Source organism: Cavia porcellus, unplaced genomic scaffold (genome assembly GCF_034190915.1).
Source record: "Cavia porcellus strain 051 isolate PalLab524CR breed Dunkin Hartley unplaced genomic scaffold, mCavPor4.1 scaffold_27, whole genome shotgun sequence".
NCBI lineage: Eukaryota > Metazoa > Chordata > Mammalia > Rodentia > Caviidae > Cavia > Cavia porcellus.
In genome coordinates this window covers 46,584,139-46,596,358 of record NW_026947510.1, presented here as the reverse complement: position 1 = coordinate 46,596,358, position 12,220 = coordinate 46,584,139, and the positions used below count along the sequence as shown (strand labels likewise).

General features: G+C 36.2%; 1 protein-coding gene across 7 annotated transcripts in view; it reads left to right on the top strand.

Moving 5' to 3' along the window:
• The window catches only part of Abcc9 (ATP binding cassette subfamily C member 9), a 127,999-nt gene that overhangs the window by 52,134 nt on the left and 63,645 nt on the right, over positions 1-12,220 (top strand). For 5 of the 7 annotated variants that reach the window (XM_063238341.1, XM_063238339.1, XM_063238340.1 and 2 more), the window contains exons 19-21: positions 8,343-8,381; positions 9,895-9,996; positions 11,539-11,623. In XM_063238341.1, coding sequence (XP_063094411.1) covers positions 8,343-8,381; positions 9,895-9,996; positions 11,539-11,623 — 226 coding nt within the window. The remainder of the gene's footprint in view (positions 1-8,342; positions 8,382-9,894; positions 9,997-11,538; positions 11,624-12,220) is intronic. The other 2 variants (XM_063238345.1, XM_063238343.1) reach the window with 1 other exon arrangement.

Sequence of the window (12,220 nt, the reverse complement as noted above, 5' to 3'; positions counted from 1 at the left end):
ATAGAGTTAAATATCTTTAAAACGATGAAATTTGTAGTTTGGAGAAGTATTTGAACGTCTCTCTATTTCCCATTTATTTCTCTTCTGTTTTGTTCTTTGTGTTTCTCAAATAAGAGACACCATGTGATACTTGAACTTGGGTGTCCGTTTTATTTCACTTGCCATTATTTTTTCAAGCTTCATTCATTTACCTGCGGATATTTGTACAATTTATCTCTGATGGACAAAGCTAAGAGATAGTACACATGAAACCGTGAAAAGCATGTTTAGCAGAGAGCTCAGGAAGTGATACTGACTCAGATGTTTCCTGGTTCTTTGCTGCTGATCATGAAAGTCAGTGACGAGGTGATACTCAACCTGCCACTGTCATCTTGCATCTTGGATGAAGAAATGTGGTCTACTAGATAAATTATACTGTGTGATTGTACCATAATAATGAAGTTATTTGGGTTCTGTTTTTACCTTGTTTTATTATCATGAAAGCCAGGGGGAAGAATGAGATAATGATGGGAAAAGCTTGGGATTTTTTCATACCACTAGATAGTCCTCTCAATTTGGTCTTCTCCCATGTTATTTAAATCTTCAGGCCCTATCCCCAGTCAGGCCAAACTGACTCCCCATATAATCACTAATAAAAATGACCATTTTATTAATGAATAGATAAATGGTAAAATGTTGTGGAAAATACTTTTATATAGCCTAGTTATTTTTTGTTTCTCTTGGCTTGTATGCTATTTATATCCTATCTCACTTCACAAAGATGATTCAGTCTTATTTAAAATAATATAGTACAATAAAGCTATGAAATTGTAAAGAGATCAATCAGGGAAAAAAGTTTAAATACTAATCTGAGAAGTTTTCATAGTTATAAAATGTGCTCTGAGCTTTGTGGAAAGTAAAACAGAGGGACATATAAGATTAAAAAGACTCAACAGAGTTTAAGATATTTCTTTCAGGAAAGAATTTAGCGGAAATCTCTCCCAGATAGCCTAATTTTTAAAAAGCTGATAAAAGGTTACTAAATGTTTTATGTCCTCAATATCCCTCAAGATATATTTTAAAGCAAATTTAATATATTAATTAATAAAAGTAAAATTGAGAGCAACATATGGACAAATTTAATGTGTTGAGTATTCAGAAAGCATGTTGCAAGAGTGAAGGATGGTGTACATTGAATTAAAATGATGTGACTTAAGTTTGTAGATCTTCAATATTTACTTGATCCAGCAATGATTAGCTACATCTGGAGAAATCGGTAGACTGAGCATCATGCGAAATGTCCAGTATGTTCAGAAAGTTAGTGTAGCACATAGACATTTTGTTTCTTAACATTTATCTTTTTTCATTCAGTAAACGTTCATTGAATGAAACATTAGCATATCCCATTACCATAATGCTAATGAAACATTAGCATTATCATATCATGAGACACTCATACAGGTATCAAGGGTTGTGAACAAGAAGAACTTAGTCTCTAATCTTGGGAACTTTCCGCCTAATGTGTGGCCTGTGAAGCACACAAATAATCAACAGGACAAAAAGTAGATACTATTAGAGTGTGAGAAATGCTGAGACTCATTTAATACAGAGTGGCATAGTAAGTGATACCGGATGAAGACCAATTTGGAGATTATTTCAGAAGAGACTTTTGCAGAACTGACATCTCAACAGAGGTCACAAGCCAAGACTATGAGCAGAGAGTTGCTGGGTGGGGAGTGAAATCGGTGCGTTGGAGGATCAGGAAAGGGACCAGACTGCTGGATGGGGAGTGACTGAGAAAGATGCCTGTAGTGGGAGGCAGCAGAGGGATAGAATACAAGTGATTTTCTTCTACATTCAGTGGGAAGCCATTGCAGAAAGTTCGGTAGACCAGTAGTCTACAATTGGAGAAGATATCATTTGCGATTTGAAAAGATGATTTTGATGTTATGTAGACAATGAAGTTTAACAGGGGAAGTGAGGAGGTCACTGTGGAATTCATCTCACTAGTCCAGCTGAGAGAGTCAGGTAACATGAAGTAGTGGCACGGTAGCTGTGGAAATGGACCAGAGTGAATAGATTTAGTACCAAGAGGATGAAGGTATGAGAAGGGAATTGAGGTGGTTCTGAGTGTCTACAAAATCTCTTTGATTTAAAAATCATGTTTTGAACTGGCTACTTTTAAAAATGTGGTGTAGCTTGTTCCATTAATTTAAATATTATCTGAAGGCTCATGACTCATAGATTTCCATTCCAATGCTAACATCTCTTCTTGGATGTCAATATGTATCCCAAAATCATCATATGCCAAATACACCTTTTGATTCCACTTTAACACCCAGCTCCTCATTCCCCAACTCTTTACTTCAGTAAGTGGCTGCCTATCAGCAGTCATGCTAATGCTCTGGGATCCATCTTTGAGTGTTCTATCTCTTTATCTCCTCCTCCAACCAGTATTTCAGTGAGTTTTTATGAGCTCAGCATCATCCACTGAATTTGATCACTTATTCACAAAGTCCACTGCACAATAAAAGTCTAACTCTAACCAGGCATGGTGGTGCATGCCTACAACCTCAGCACTTGGGAGACTGAGACAATAGGATTACTGTGAGTTCAAGGCCAGCCTGACAAAACAAAACAAAACAAAACAAAACCCCAGGGTGGGGGGGGTATAGTTTAGTGGCACAGTGTCTGCCTGGCAAACGTGAAGGTCATGAGTTAAAAAAAACAAACAAAACAACAACAAAAAAATGAAACAAAAAACAACCAGAGCTATTTGTGATTACTGTTCATTATAAAGGAGAAAAAGCAGTGTGTCCAATCTAATGAAGAAAGACATAAAAATAGTAACTACAGCAAAGCTAATTTAGAAGTATGAAAAGGTTAAAAATCTTATTTCACTGGACTTAACTGTTCGATTTCTTTTAAGCTTAAGACAAAACAAAGCCAAATAATAAACTAAATGTTATGATAAAACATAAGTGCTTGTTACCATTCTTTCGTCCTTTCTTTCCCCTCTAGCTGTGTAAGTTTATTTGCTAACGTTCCTTAATAGATCAGCATAAACAAAATCCAGTGAAGTACTCTCACCTATCCCAGTGAGAAATACTTACTTTGGGCTGGAGAGAAAGCACTGTTGTTCCTGCAGGACACATCCACATGGGTGGGACGTGGGGCACCAAGACACTGTTGGATGTTTCCTTAGGAACTGCTACCTTGACCCAAGCTGACCTGTTGTAGAATCAGCAGAGAGACGAGAAAGAGGAGGGAGGAATCTTACAACTCTCAAGTTGTCCAAATGCCAATGTGCACATCCATCTTGCATCTGGGTGTGCTTTTGTATTTGTAGAAAATCAAGTGTATCCGAATGAAGTTGGCCTTTCTTGTTTGAGATGACATAGGATAAATTCTACTGCTGTCTTCAGAGCTAAAACTAAATTACCTTAGCTGATGGATAGTTCCAGTGAAATGGTCCGGAATGAGTAATAATTGTGATGATCATGTGAAAAATAGCTGTCATTTATCTTTGGCTTCTTTTCCTGTTCTTCTTGTTCATGCTATCAGCCTTTCTACTCAGCTCCATTTATCCTGATGTTCTATCTTTTACCGCTGCTATATAATCGGCTTAATTATTTTAAGACAGCTGAATTGTTAAAACAATCCTTTTGGTGTGGCTTTGCTTGATGAAGACATACACTGAGTCAGCTTTTCTGGGTCTGATGTAATTTAGCATGCTTGTGTTTACACCTAGCTTCTCTTCTTCCAAATATTACCAGCTTCTTAATCTTGCAAAAGTCACTCTTTCTCATTCTATAATGTATCAACCATAATATTAAAAATCATTAGCATATCAACTTTGACTTTACTTTCAGAAAATACATGCATATCCTTCATGTTGAGATTTTCAGAATTGAAATCTTACTGTGTTCCACAAAGAGATATTTCTGTGTGGCCTCTGTTCTCTCTTGTTGCCATCTGCTCTGTTTACTACTACAGTGAATGGTGAAGGGTGAGTCTACGCATGCTGCTTTCCAGGTAATTGAGCAGTGTCTAGTGTTGGAATTTGGAAAGAGCACCATTTCTTCATTTTGGAAGAGAAAAAAATAACTTCCTACGATAGCATTTGATTTAACATACTTTGTGTGAGAGACTAAGCATTATTTATGAAAATGATAGTAGCAGAATAGGATAATTTTTAATTTGCTCATGGAACATGAATATCTACCAGTGGATCTATATTCCTTCGGGACTAATAGGTTTATAGGGTATTCAACTTTTATTCATAGAGGGATATATGCATAAGTCCTTCTAAGGAGGGTCCCTCGGAATTGGAGATCTTGCTTTTTTCAATCCCTTGTGACATTAATTAACCCTGCTCTTTTACAAATGCTCTTAATTTATTGCTCTCCACACTCCTTTGTTCCCCATTTTTAAATTGGTCTTGCCTATTTCTCAAACAATGAGACTATTTCCTTGCTGAAAGTAGTTCATTCACAGTCTCCTTACCACCCTTTCACTCTCGCCTTTGCAGTCTGGATGAGAGGTTCTCACTTTCTGCTGGTTACTATCTGGTTACAGTATCTGAAGGTTCCTAATAATTCATTCCTAATCCTACCTAACTTCCCCCTAGTGCTTGCATCTTCTCTACTGGTGACTCCTTGAAGCCAATTTGTTTCCTGGGTTCCATGTCATTTGCATTTATCTTATTAAAATATTTATTGCACCCCTACTGCATGCAAAGCATTGTGTTGGTTTTAGGGATAAGCAAGTGAGCAAAGGGAAGCCAGGCCCCTGTTTTCAAGCTCACTGGTTAGCAGGGGATCATGGAGAAATAAAAAAGATACAGTAATTATTTGAATAATTTTTAAAGAGAGACATACATATAAAAACAAATCATAGCTAACTTGGCTGAATGGAGTCTAGGGCCAATACAGGCTTTCTTTGGGGAAGTAATAGATGAATAACTTGAATAGATGTAGGTTTAAACCAAAATTAAAAGTTTGGAAACCAGGAGCTGCAGTAGACATGGAAATGGAATTTAAAAAATATTTTACGTTTCCTTTCAATCTTTCTGACTGCTTTTCTCAGTCTATTGTGGGTACTGTTTACTAATGTCTTAAGTTATAGGATTCATTCAGCTACCCTCTGAGTATTAATGACACTGTGATATACATTTCTGGTCAGTGTCTTTCTTCTGACACCATAACTAATTCCACCAAATGACTTATTCAAGTCACAAACTCAACATATCCAAACTAAGCTTGTTTTCTTCATATCTTCTACTCCTTAACATCTATCCATTTTCCTTGAAGTCCAAGCAGTCACTATTTCTGTTCTCCCAATTTTCTTAGGCCTGCCCTTATGTTCTCATGTGTATCTTAATTTCCACCTATGTGAATTGGTCTACTAGCTTCTTAATATTTCTGCATGCTGTAGGTACCCTTACTTTCCTGGCATACAAATCTATCTGCTTTCCACTTGTTTATGATTTCTTATTGACTGACAAAATCATATGAGAAATATTCCAAAGAATTTTGCACATGTTGTCAGAGCCTTTAGTGATCTAGTCTCTGCCTAATTTTTAAAGTCCTATATTGCCCTTCCACCCACATTTAGTATTGTGCTCCAGGAACACAGAACTCCTAGTGGAACAGCACTTACTTGCTTGGTAGGGCTCTACCCTGTATTGGTGACCTTACTGTTTCTTCTAGTGACAATTCAAATATTGTCTCTTTGGTAGTCTTATTTTATTCTCCCACAACTTCAAAGCATCCTTTCATCTGATCCCACTGCCCTTGATTGAAAACAATAATGTAAAAGACCCTGAGTTTGATTCCTGGTACTAAACACACAAACAAAACCACTAATGTGAATTGTTCTTAGACCATGATGCTCTAAAGCCAAAACATGCTGTCTTTTATTGTCTGCTTTGTACCTAGTTTAATTCCTGCCTCCCCCTCCACTTCTGTTTGTGGATAAGCAGGACTCTGCTATCTATTTGTCTGTCTGTCTATCTATCTATATCTATCTATCTATCTATCTATCTATCTATCTATCTATCTATCTATCTATCTCTACCTATCATTTATCATCCATTATTCTAATTTCAAGCCATAATCCCCTCCAACTACCCTTGTTCCTTTCTTTTCATGAATAAAGCAATGTCTTCACTCATTACTTTCAATTCCAAGTAATTGAAATTACTTTCAATTCTCACCATGGCCAACTGCAATTAATTTTCCATCTCTACTGTTTGACTGAAACCATTCCTATATTCCTATCAAAGCCATCAGTGCATTCTGCTTGTTTTGTTCATTGGAAACTTTTTACTGATTATCTTACTTGATCTCCTGACCACCAGGCTTTGTAACAATACCTTTTTTCCTCAGAACGTCTCCTTGCTAAGTTTCTGGTAAAAGTCATATCTAGTTTACCTCCTAAAACTGTCTGCTCCTCTTGATGCTTTCTATTGAGATTTCTCTCCCGTGGTTATTTTGTTAAATAGTGATGTTGTTCAGGCTTGTGTTTTTATGGTGTGCCTATAAAAGTGAAGCAGCATGGAAGAAAGACTGGATCCTAATTCACACCAGCATTTTAGGCACTTGGAGGTGATCTTCAATATTTTTATTGATATTGAATAGAGTTGTAATTCAGTCAATCAGTGTTGGATGCACTGGTAACTTCCAAATCCACATCGTTATCATGGGCATTTGCACTTGAATGGCACATATGAAAATTGACCTATTAATTTCTATAAAATGCCTTATCTTTAACTTTTCTTCAGAGTGACTAAAAACATAGAAGTCCCCTGTTGGGTTTTCGCCATTAAAAAAATGAAGTGTGAATTTCTTGTTTTCTAGGACATATTCTTTAGAAAATATAAGGTGCAAAGGAAAAACACAATGGTAGTCTCAAATTTAAAAATCTTATTACAGTAAAAGTCACAGGGCCACTAATCTGTCTCAGAATACTCCCCCAGCTTTGTTCACACTTGCCCATCGTTCTTGCCCCTTTCTGAAGCAGTTCTGGAAGTTCTCTTTCATGTCTTTATTTGCCTGTCCCGGCTACCACAATGGCCTGAGTCCATTCGGCATGTTTACCTTTGTAGCCATTTTTGCTTTGAGGAAGAGACAGAGTCCACATGGTGCCAGATTCAGTGAATAGGTGGATAAAGACACACTGTAATGTTTTATGACCTGCCCTTCCATTTGATGACACGCAGCAGCTATGTTCACCATACTGTTCTATTACATCTCCTGAAGACATTCAGGAGAGAAGTCTTGCAGAACTGCTTCATAAAGTGGAAAGATGATGGGATAAGTATATTCCAAGGGAGACGGGAGATTTTGAGGGGTTAATGCTAAAGGATCTTTTAGTTTAAGATTTTTTTAAATGTAAATATTCACTAAATATTTTGATCATCCCTTTTATTGCTTGGAAAATTGAGTGTTTTATTTCTTTATTTTCATAAATAATTCAAATGAAGGAATATTGAGAGTTCCTTTTGTCTAAGATAGTTTCTTCCTGCCTCTGTTAACAATGTGCAAAAGAGAATAATAATAATTCCAAATATCAATAGGTAAGGTAGTTAATTAAATTTGTCCCACAAAAGGCAGAAAAGAATTTCTATACTCCAGTAAGATCCAGTTTTTGAGTTCCAAAGAATTAAATTATGTGTGTGTTTGGGTCTTTGATTCACAATGATGGGATTAAGCTCTACCTAAATTAGAACAATGAAACAAACTGATATATTTTCCTACTGTAGCTATAACTATAGTTAAATGTAATTAGTCATAGCCCACTTTTTACATAAACCTTGTCAATCAATTACTGATTGTATTCAGATGTACTTTGGTTTAGCCTGCATATCTGTCTTTCTTTTAAGCTTTTAGAAGCCAGCATTTTCCATGTTGAGAGTCCAAAAATGATGTCTTCTGCTCATGTGCTAGGGTAGCTAATTATTTAAATATGTTACATTTAAATTTTAAAATTAAAGAGATGTTGGAAATGTAAAATCCTTATGGAACTAGGAAACTGTATGCTAGAGAAGTTATCCAAGTCCTCACAGCCAATTACAGCAAAGCTGGAAATAGGAAGCAGGTCACTGTACGAACCAAAATTTTGTATGAAAGGTAACAGCATTATCTTTCAGGGCCTTATTAAGTAATAATCTTCTAGCTGAAGATGACATAAAATAATAATAGTGTTTATTGGGTTTTACTTTGAAATTAATACCAAAAAACATTTGAGAAACATAGCTGCTTAATGTCTGATATTTCTTTTATCTCCTGCCTGTTATGATACACATGTTCATTCTCTATTTATACTTCATAATTAATGAACATTGTTTGCCATACTTACAGTGTAAATGAATCTGAACCTTCTTTTGAAGCAACCAGAAGGTATTATTTCTATTTTAACCTGAGTTTAATGAGAGTTTCTTCCTCAGTCCTTGCTTTAATCCTTTACTCCTAGTCATGCTGTTCATTCTGATGATGTACAGCCATGATTTAAAAGTGCTACATATTTGCCATAGCCGTGGTTCACAACCTTTGCAGACTGCCAAAAGCATTGATTTGTCCAACAAAAATGGTTTATATCTCAGTCACATGTTTTGACTTTGGCTGAATCTCAGACTGCCCTTGTTAAACTGAGCTTGAGAGTTCCTAAAATAAAAATGTAAGAACTAATGCATATGTTTATTGTGATTCAAACAATGATGAGGAGGTCTAACCCATAAGGCAGAGATCTAGAGGCAAGTGCTTTATCTACTTAAAATAAAAATTACCCTTAGGGTTTGGGGGTTTAGCTCAGTGGTAAAGCACATGCTTAGGATGCCTGACACCCTGAGTTTCTGTGCTAGCAAAAAAACCAGCAAAGAACAAAAACCCCTTCAAGACCAGGAGCATGGGAGGGCAGACATGTCAGAGTTTGGGAACCATGGCTTTACTGCACATATAATTATCTAAATGACTGCTAGCATCCTATACATTATCATGTCTTCTAAACACCTAAGATACAGTGTTTCTGGATGATCCCTGACCATCTAATGTCTCTCTTTCTTAAACTTACTCTCCTTTAACCTTAATTCCTTATAGTACTTACAGATCATGGACTAACTATGGAAATTCAACTTCTAAGCTGATCTGTTCCCTACCCCGCCCCAGTCCCATCGCCCTCTTTAACTTCAGCCCACATATATTTTCATAATTATTGCAAATTAAAGTTCAATGTGTATATGTGTGTGTGTATGTATGCGTGTGTGTGTGTGTGTGTGTGGTAGAATTTTCAAACCAAAAATAATGGAAGAGAAGGAAAAGAAATTGAAATATTAAAAATAAGTTATATAAATGTTTTTAAATATGTAGTTTTAAGATGTGTGATTTCAATGTTGAAATGAACTTCTTAAGGTATTATTCTTTTTTTTGAAATATTTGTTACCCACTACCTTTAAAATGTGACAAAGTAATTAAGCCATAAACAAATAGCCTAATTATACTATCAATTTCCTCCTTTTAAAAAGATCTATCTATAAAATTCTTTAGCACAGACAGTACTTTTACTAGAAAACAAAATATCTGTGGTTATTGGAGAGAGGGAATTTTTATTAATTTTTTAATTATTGGGAAAGTATAGTCATTTTCAAAAAGAAAATTTACATTAACAATTTATACCTTAAAACATTTCATCATTATGCATTATATGACATTGTGATTAAATTTTAATCTCGTTAATTTAGGTGGCCTTATTTAATCATTTCCTAAAGTTATTGACTATTAAAAATTCTCTTTTAGTAGTTTTCCATTTCTGTTTCTGGAATATTTTGTCAACTATTTTTTCCTTAGTTATAGTAAAATACGTTGTACAGTGCCCTTATGTAATTCTAGTATTTTGTTTTTCTGTCCCATTTTCCAGTAGGAACAGGTATTCTGTGGCTTACGCAGCTCAAAAACCTTGGCTACTAAATGCTACGGTAGAAGAAAATATTACCTTTGGAAGTCCTTTCAACAGACAAAGGTAATTTCGCACACATAAAATTTAGTGCTGAAACAACTATTTCTGACCCATATTCTTGGTCTCTGGTTTCTGAAATCGTTGCATGCGAGCTTTCTTTTCTTCTATCTTCATTCCCACATTATTTTTAAAGAAAATCTTCATTGGAAGTTCCCACCCATTCAGTACACTCATTGAAACAATTAGGACACCAAGACCAAGCCATGGCAACTGAAGTATGTGTGTATGTGGGAGTGAAGGTTGCTTAGGTTATGGGCAATCAGATTAAAAAAGAAAAAGGAAACTCAAGGAAGTTCAAGAAGGACTGTGATGGACAGAAGAATTATGTGAGATCTGAGGAGCTGAGTGATTTGAAACCCCAGAATACGTCACGTCCCAGGTATCTTCCCCTGAGACATAAAGTGTGACCCTTTCTTTGACCCTCTTTATGCGGGTGAATCATTAGACCCTAAACTTGAGGCTTGAAGGTTGAAAATTAGGCAAGGGGAGAGGCATGAGGGAGCAGGAGGAAATTTGAAAGCAGATCACATGAGTGGAAGAACATACCTTTCTTGGGGTCAGGGAACAAGTCAGACAGAACGGGATTCAGGAGGCCAAGATGAGGTCTTGAGGGACATAGAAGTCAATCACATATATAATTGTAATTATGTGTGGGGAGGCACTGCAAGTCTAGGAATGGGAAAAACAAGGTAAATGTGATTTTTAATGTGTCAATAGTGACTGACATATTACATATAAGTAGATATAGAGATGCAGATATTCTGAATTGAGACCAAGGAGACATTTAAGATTCCACTGAAATGATTACCCAACCATACAGTGAGTTACCTGCATTTGAAGATGACAATAAAAGAATAAAAAGCATGAATGAGTGATAAAAGGAAATAGCTTCTAGGATAAGAATGGACAAACATGAGGGCAAATAGAAAAATCAAGAATGATATGAGTAGTTTAGGACTATGAACTAAGAAAACAAAACCACTGGGATTTATCAGGCATTTCCAGTACCCATGTGTTTTAGTTACTTTTTTGTTGCTGAGACAAAATACCTGACACCCAAAGTTAAAGGGAAAAAAGGTGTGCTTATTCACGGTTTGTGGAGGTTTCAGTCTGTAATTGGCTGGCTCCATGGCAGGGTGGCGCATGATAGAGGAACAACAATTCATGGCAGTTGGAAGACAGCAAATCAGCAGCCGACAGAGACAAGCCTCTTTCTGTTTCTTATATTAATCCCAGTCCAGCAGGATTAGAGAGATGCCAATCTAATCAATGGACTGATACAGCAATCACCCACCTTTAACCCCAGCACTCTTAATCTCAGCACTGAACTGCCAATCAATTACACACTCTAGATTCAGCCGTCTCCAAAAAAGCCCTATGACTGCTTGAGGTTTTGGGGGGACCTTTAACTATAAGCCATAACATCATACTTCCCTATACTACCAGTGCATATTTTAGTTCAGCTCCCAAGGTATTGAATCTGGGACTTAGTTTATGGGAAATGTATTAATGGTGAATTCAAACCCAAAATCATTTCTTCCAAAGGTACAAAGCTGTCACAGATGCCTGTTCTCTTCAGCCAGACATTGATCTGTTACCATTTGGAGACCAAACGGAAATTGGAGAGAGGGTGAGCTATGTGTAGTTGAATTAAGCAATAAACAAAACCTGTCTCTGGTTGTTTTTAATCCCAACATAATGAACTCTGAGAGAAGAAGTCAAATGGTGTCCTAGTGACAAGTTCCAAACTAAGGACAAGAGTCTTGATGCTACTGTCCGTTAAAGATTTATCAAGTAACTACCCTTGGAGAGTTCTCAAAGAATCTAAAATGCAGTCCCTGGCTTTGAGCAAGGATAGTTTTACTAGCTTGGAGCTTATTTAATTACTTTAGAAACTGAGGTTGCTTCCAACAGCTTCTACTCTTGTCAATTTCTATTTATTCTTGTTAAAGTGCTCTGTGTTCTTGACATAAACATGTTTTACCTTGACGTCATGTTCTTCTGACCAGCTGAAAAATGTTTATACCTGAAATCTTTATAAGATCAGTAACTAAATATGTTGAACCTCATAGGTATCAAGTACTGGGTATAAACTCTATATACATTATCTCCTTCATGTTGTGGGTACTAACTGTTTTATACATTTTACAGCTGAAAAAGCCAAGGCTGAGAAAGCGTAAGAACTTGCCCAAATGCAATTAGTGATGTACCAAGGATTATGTTACCT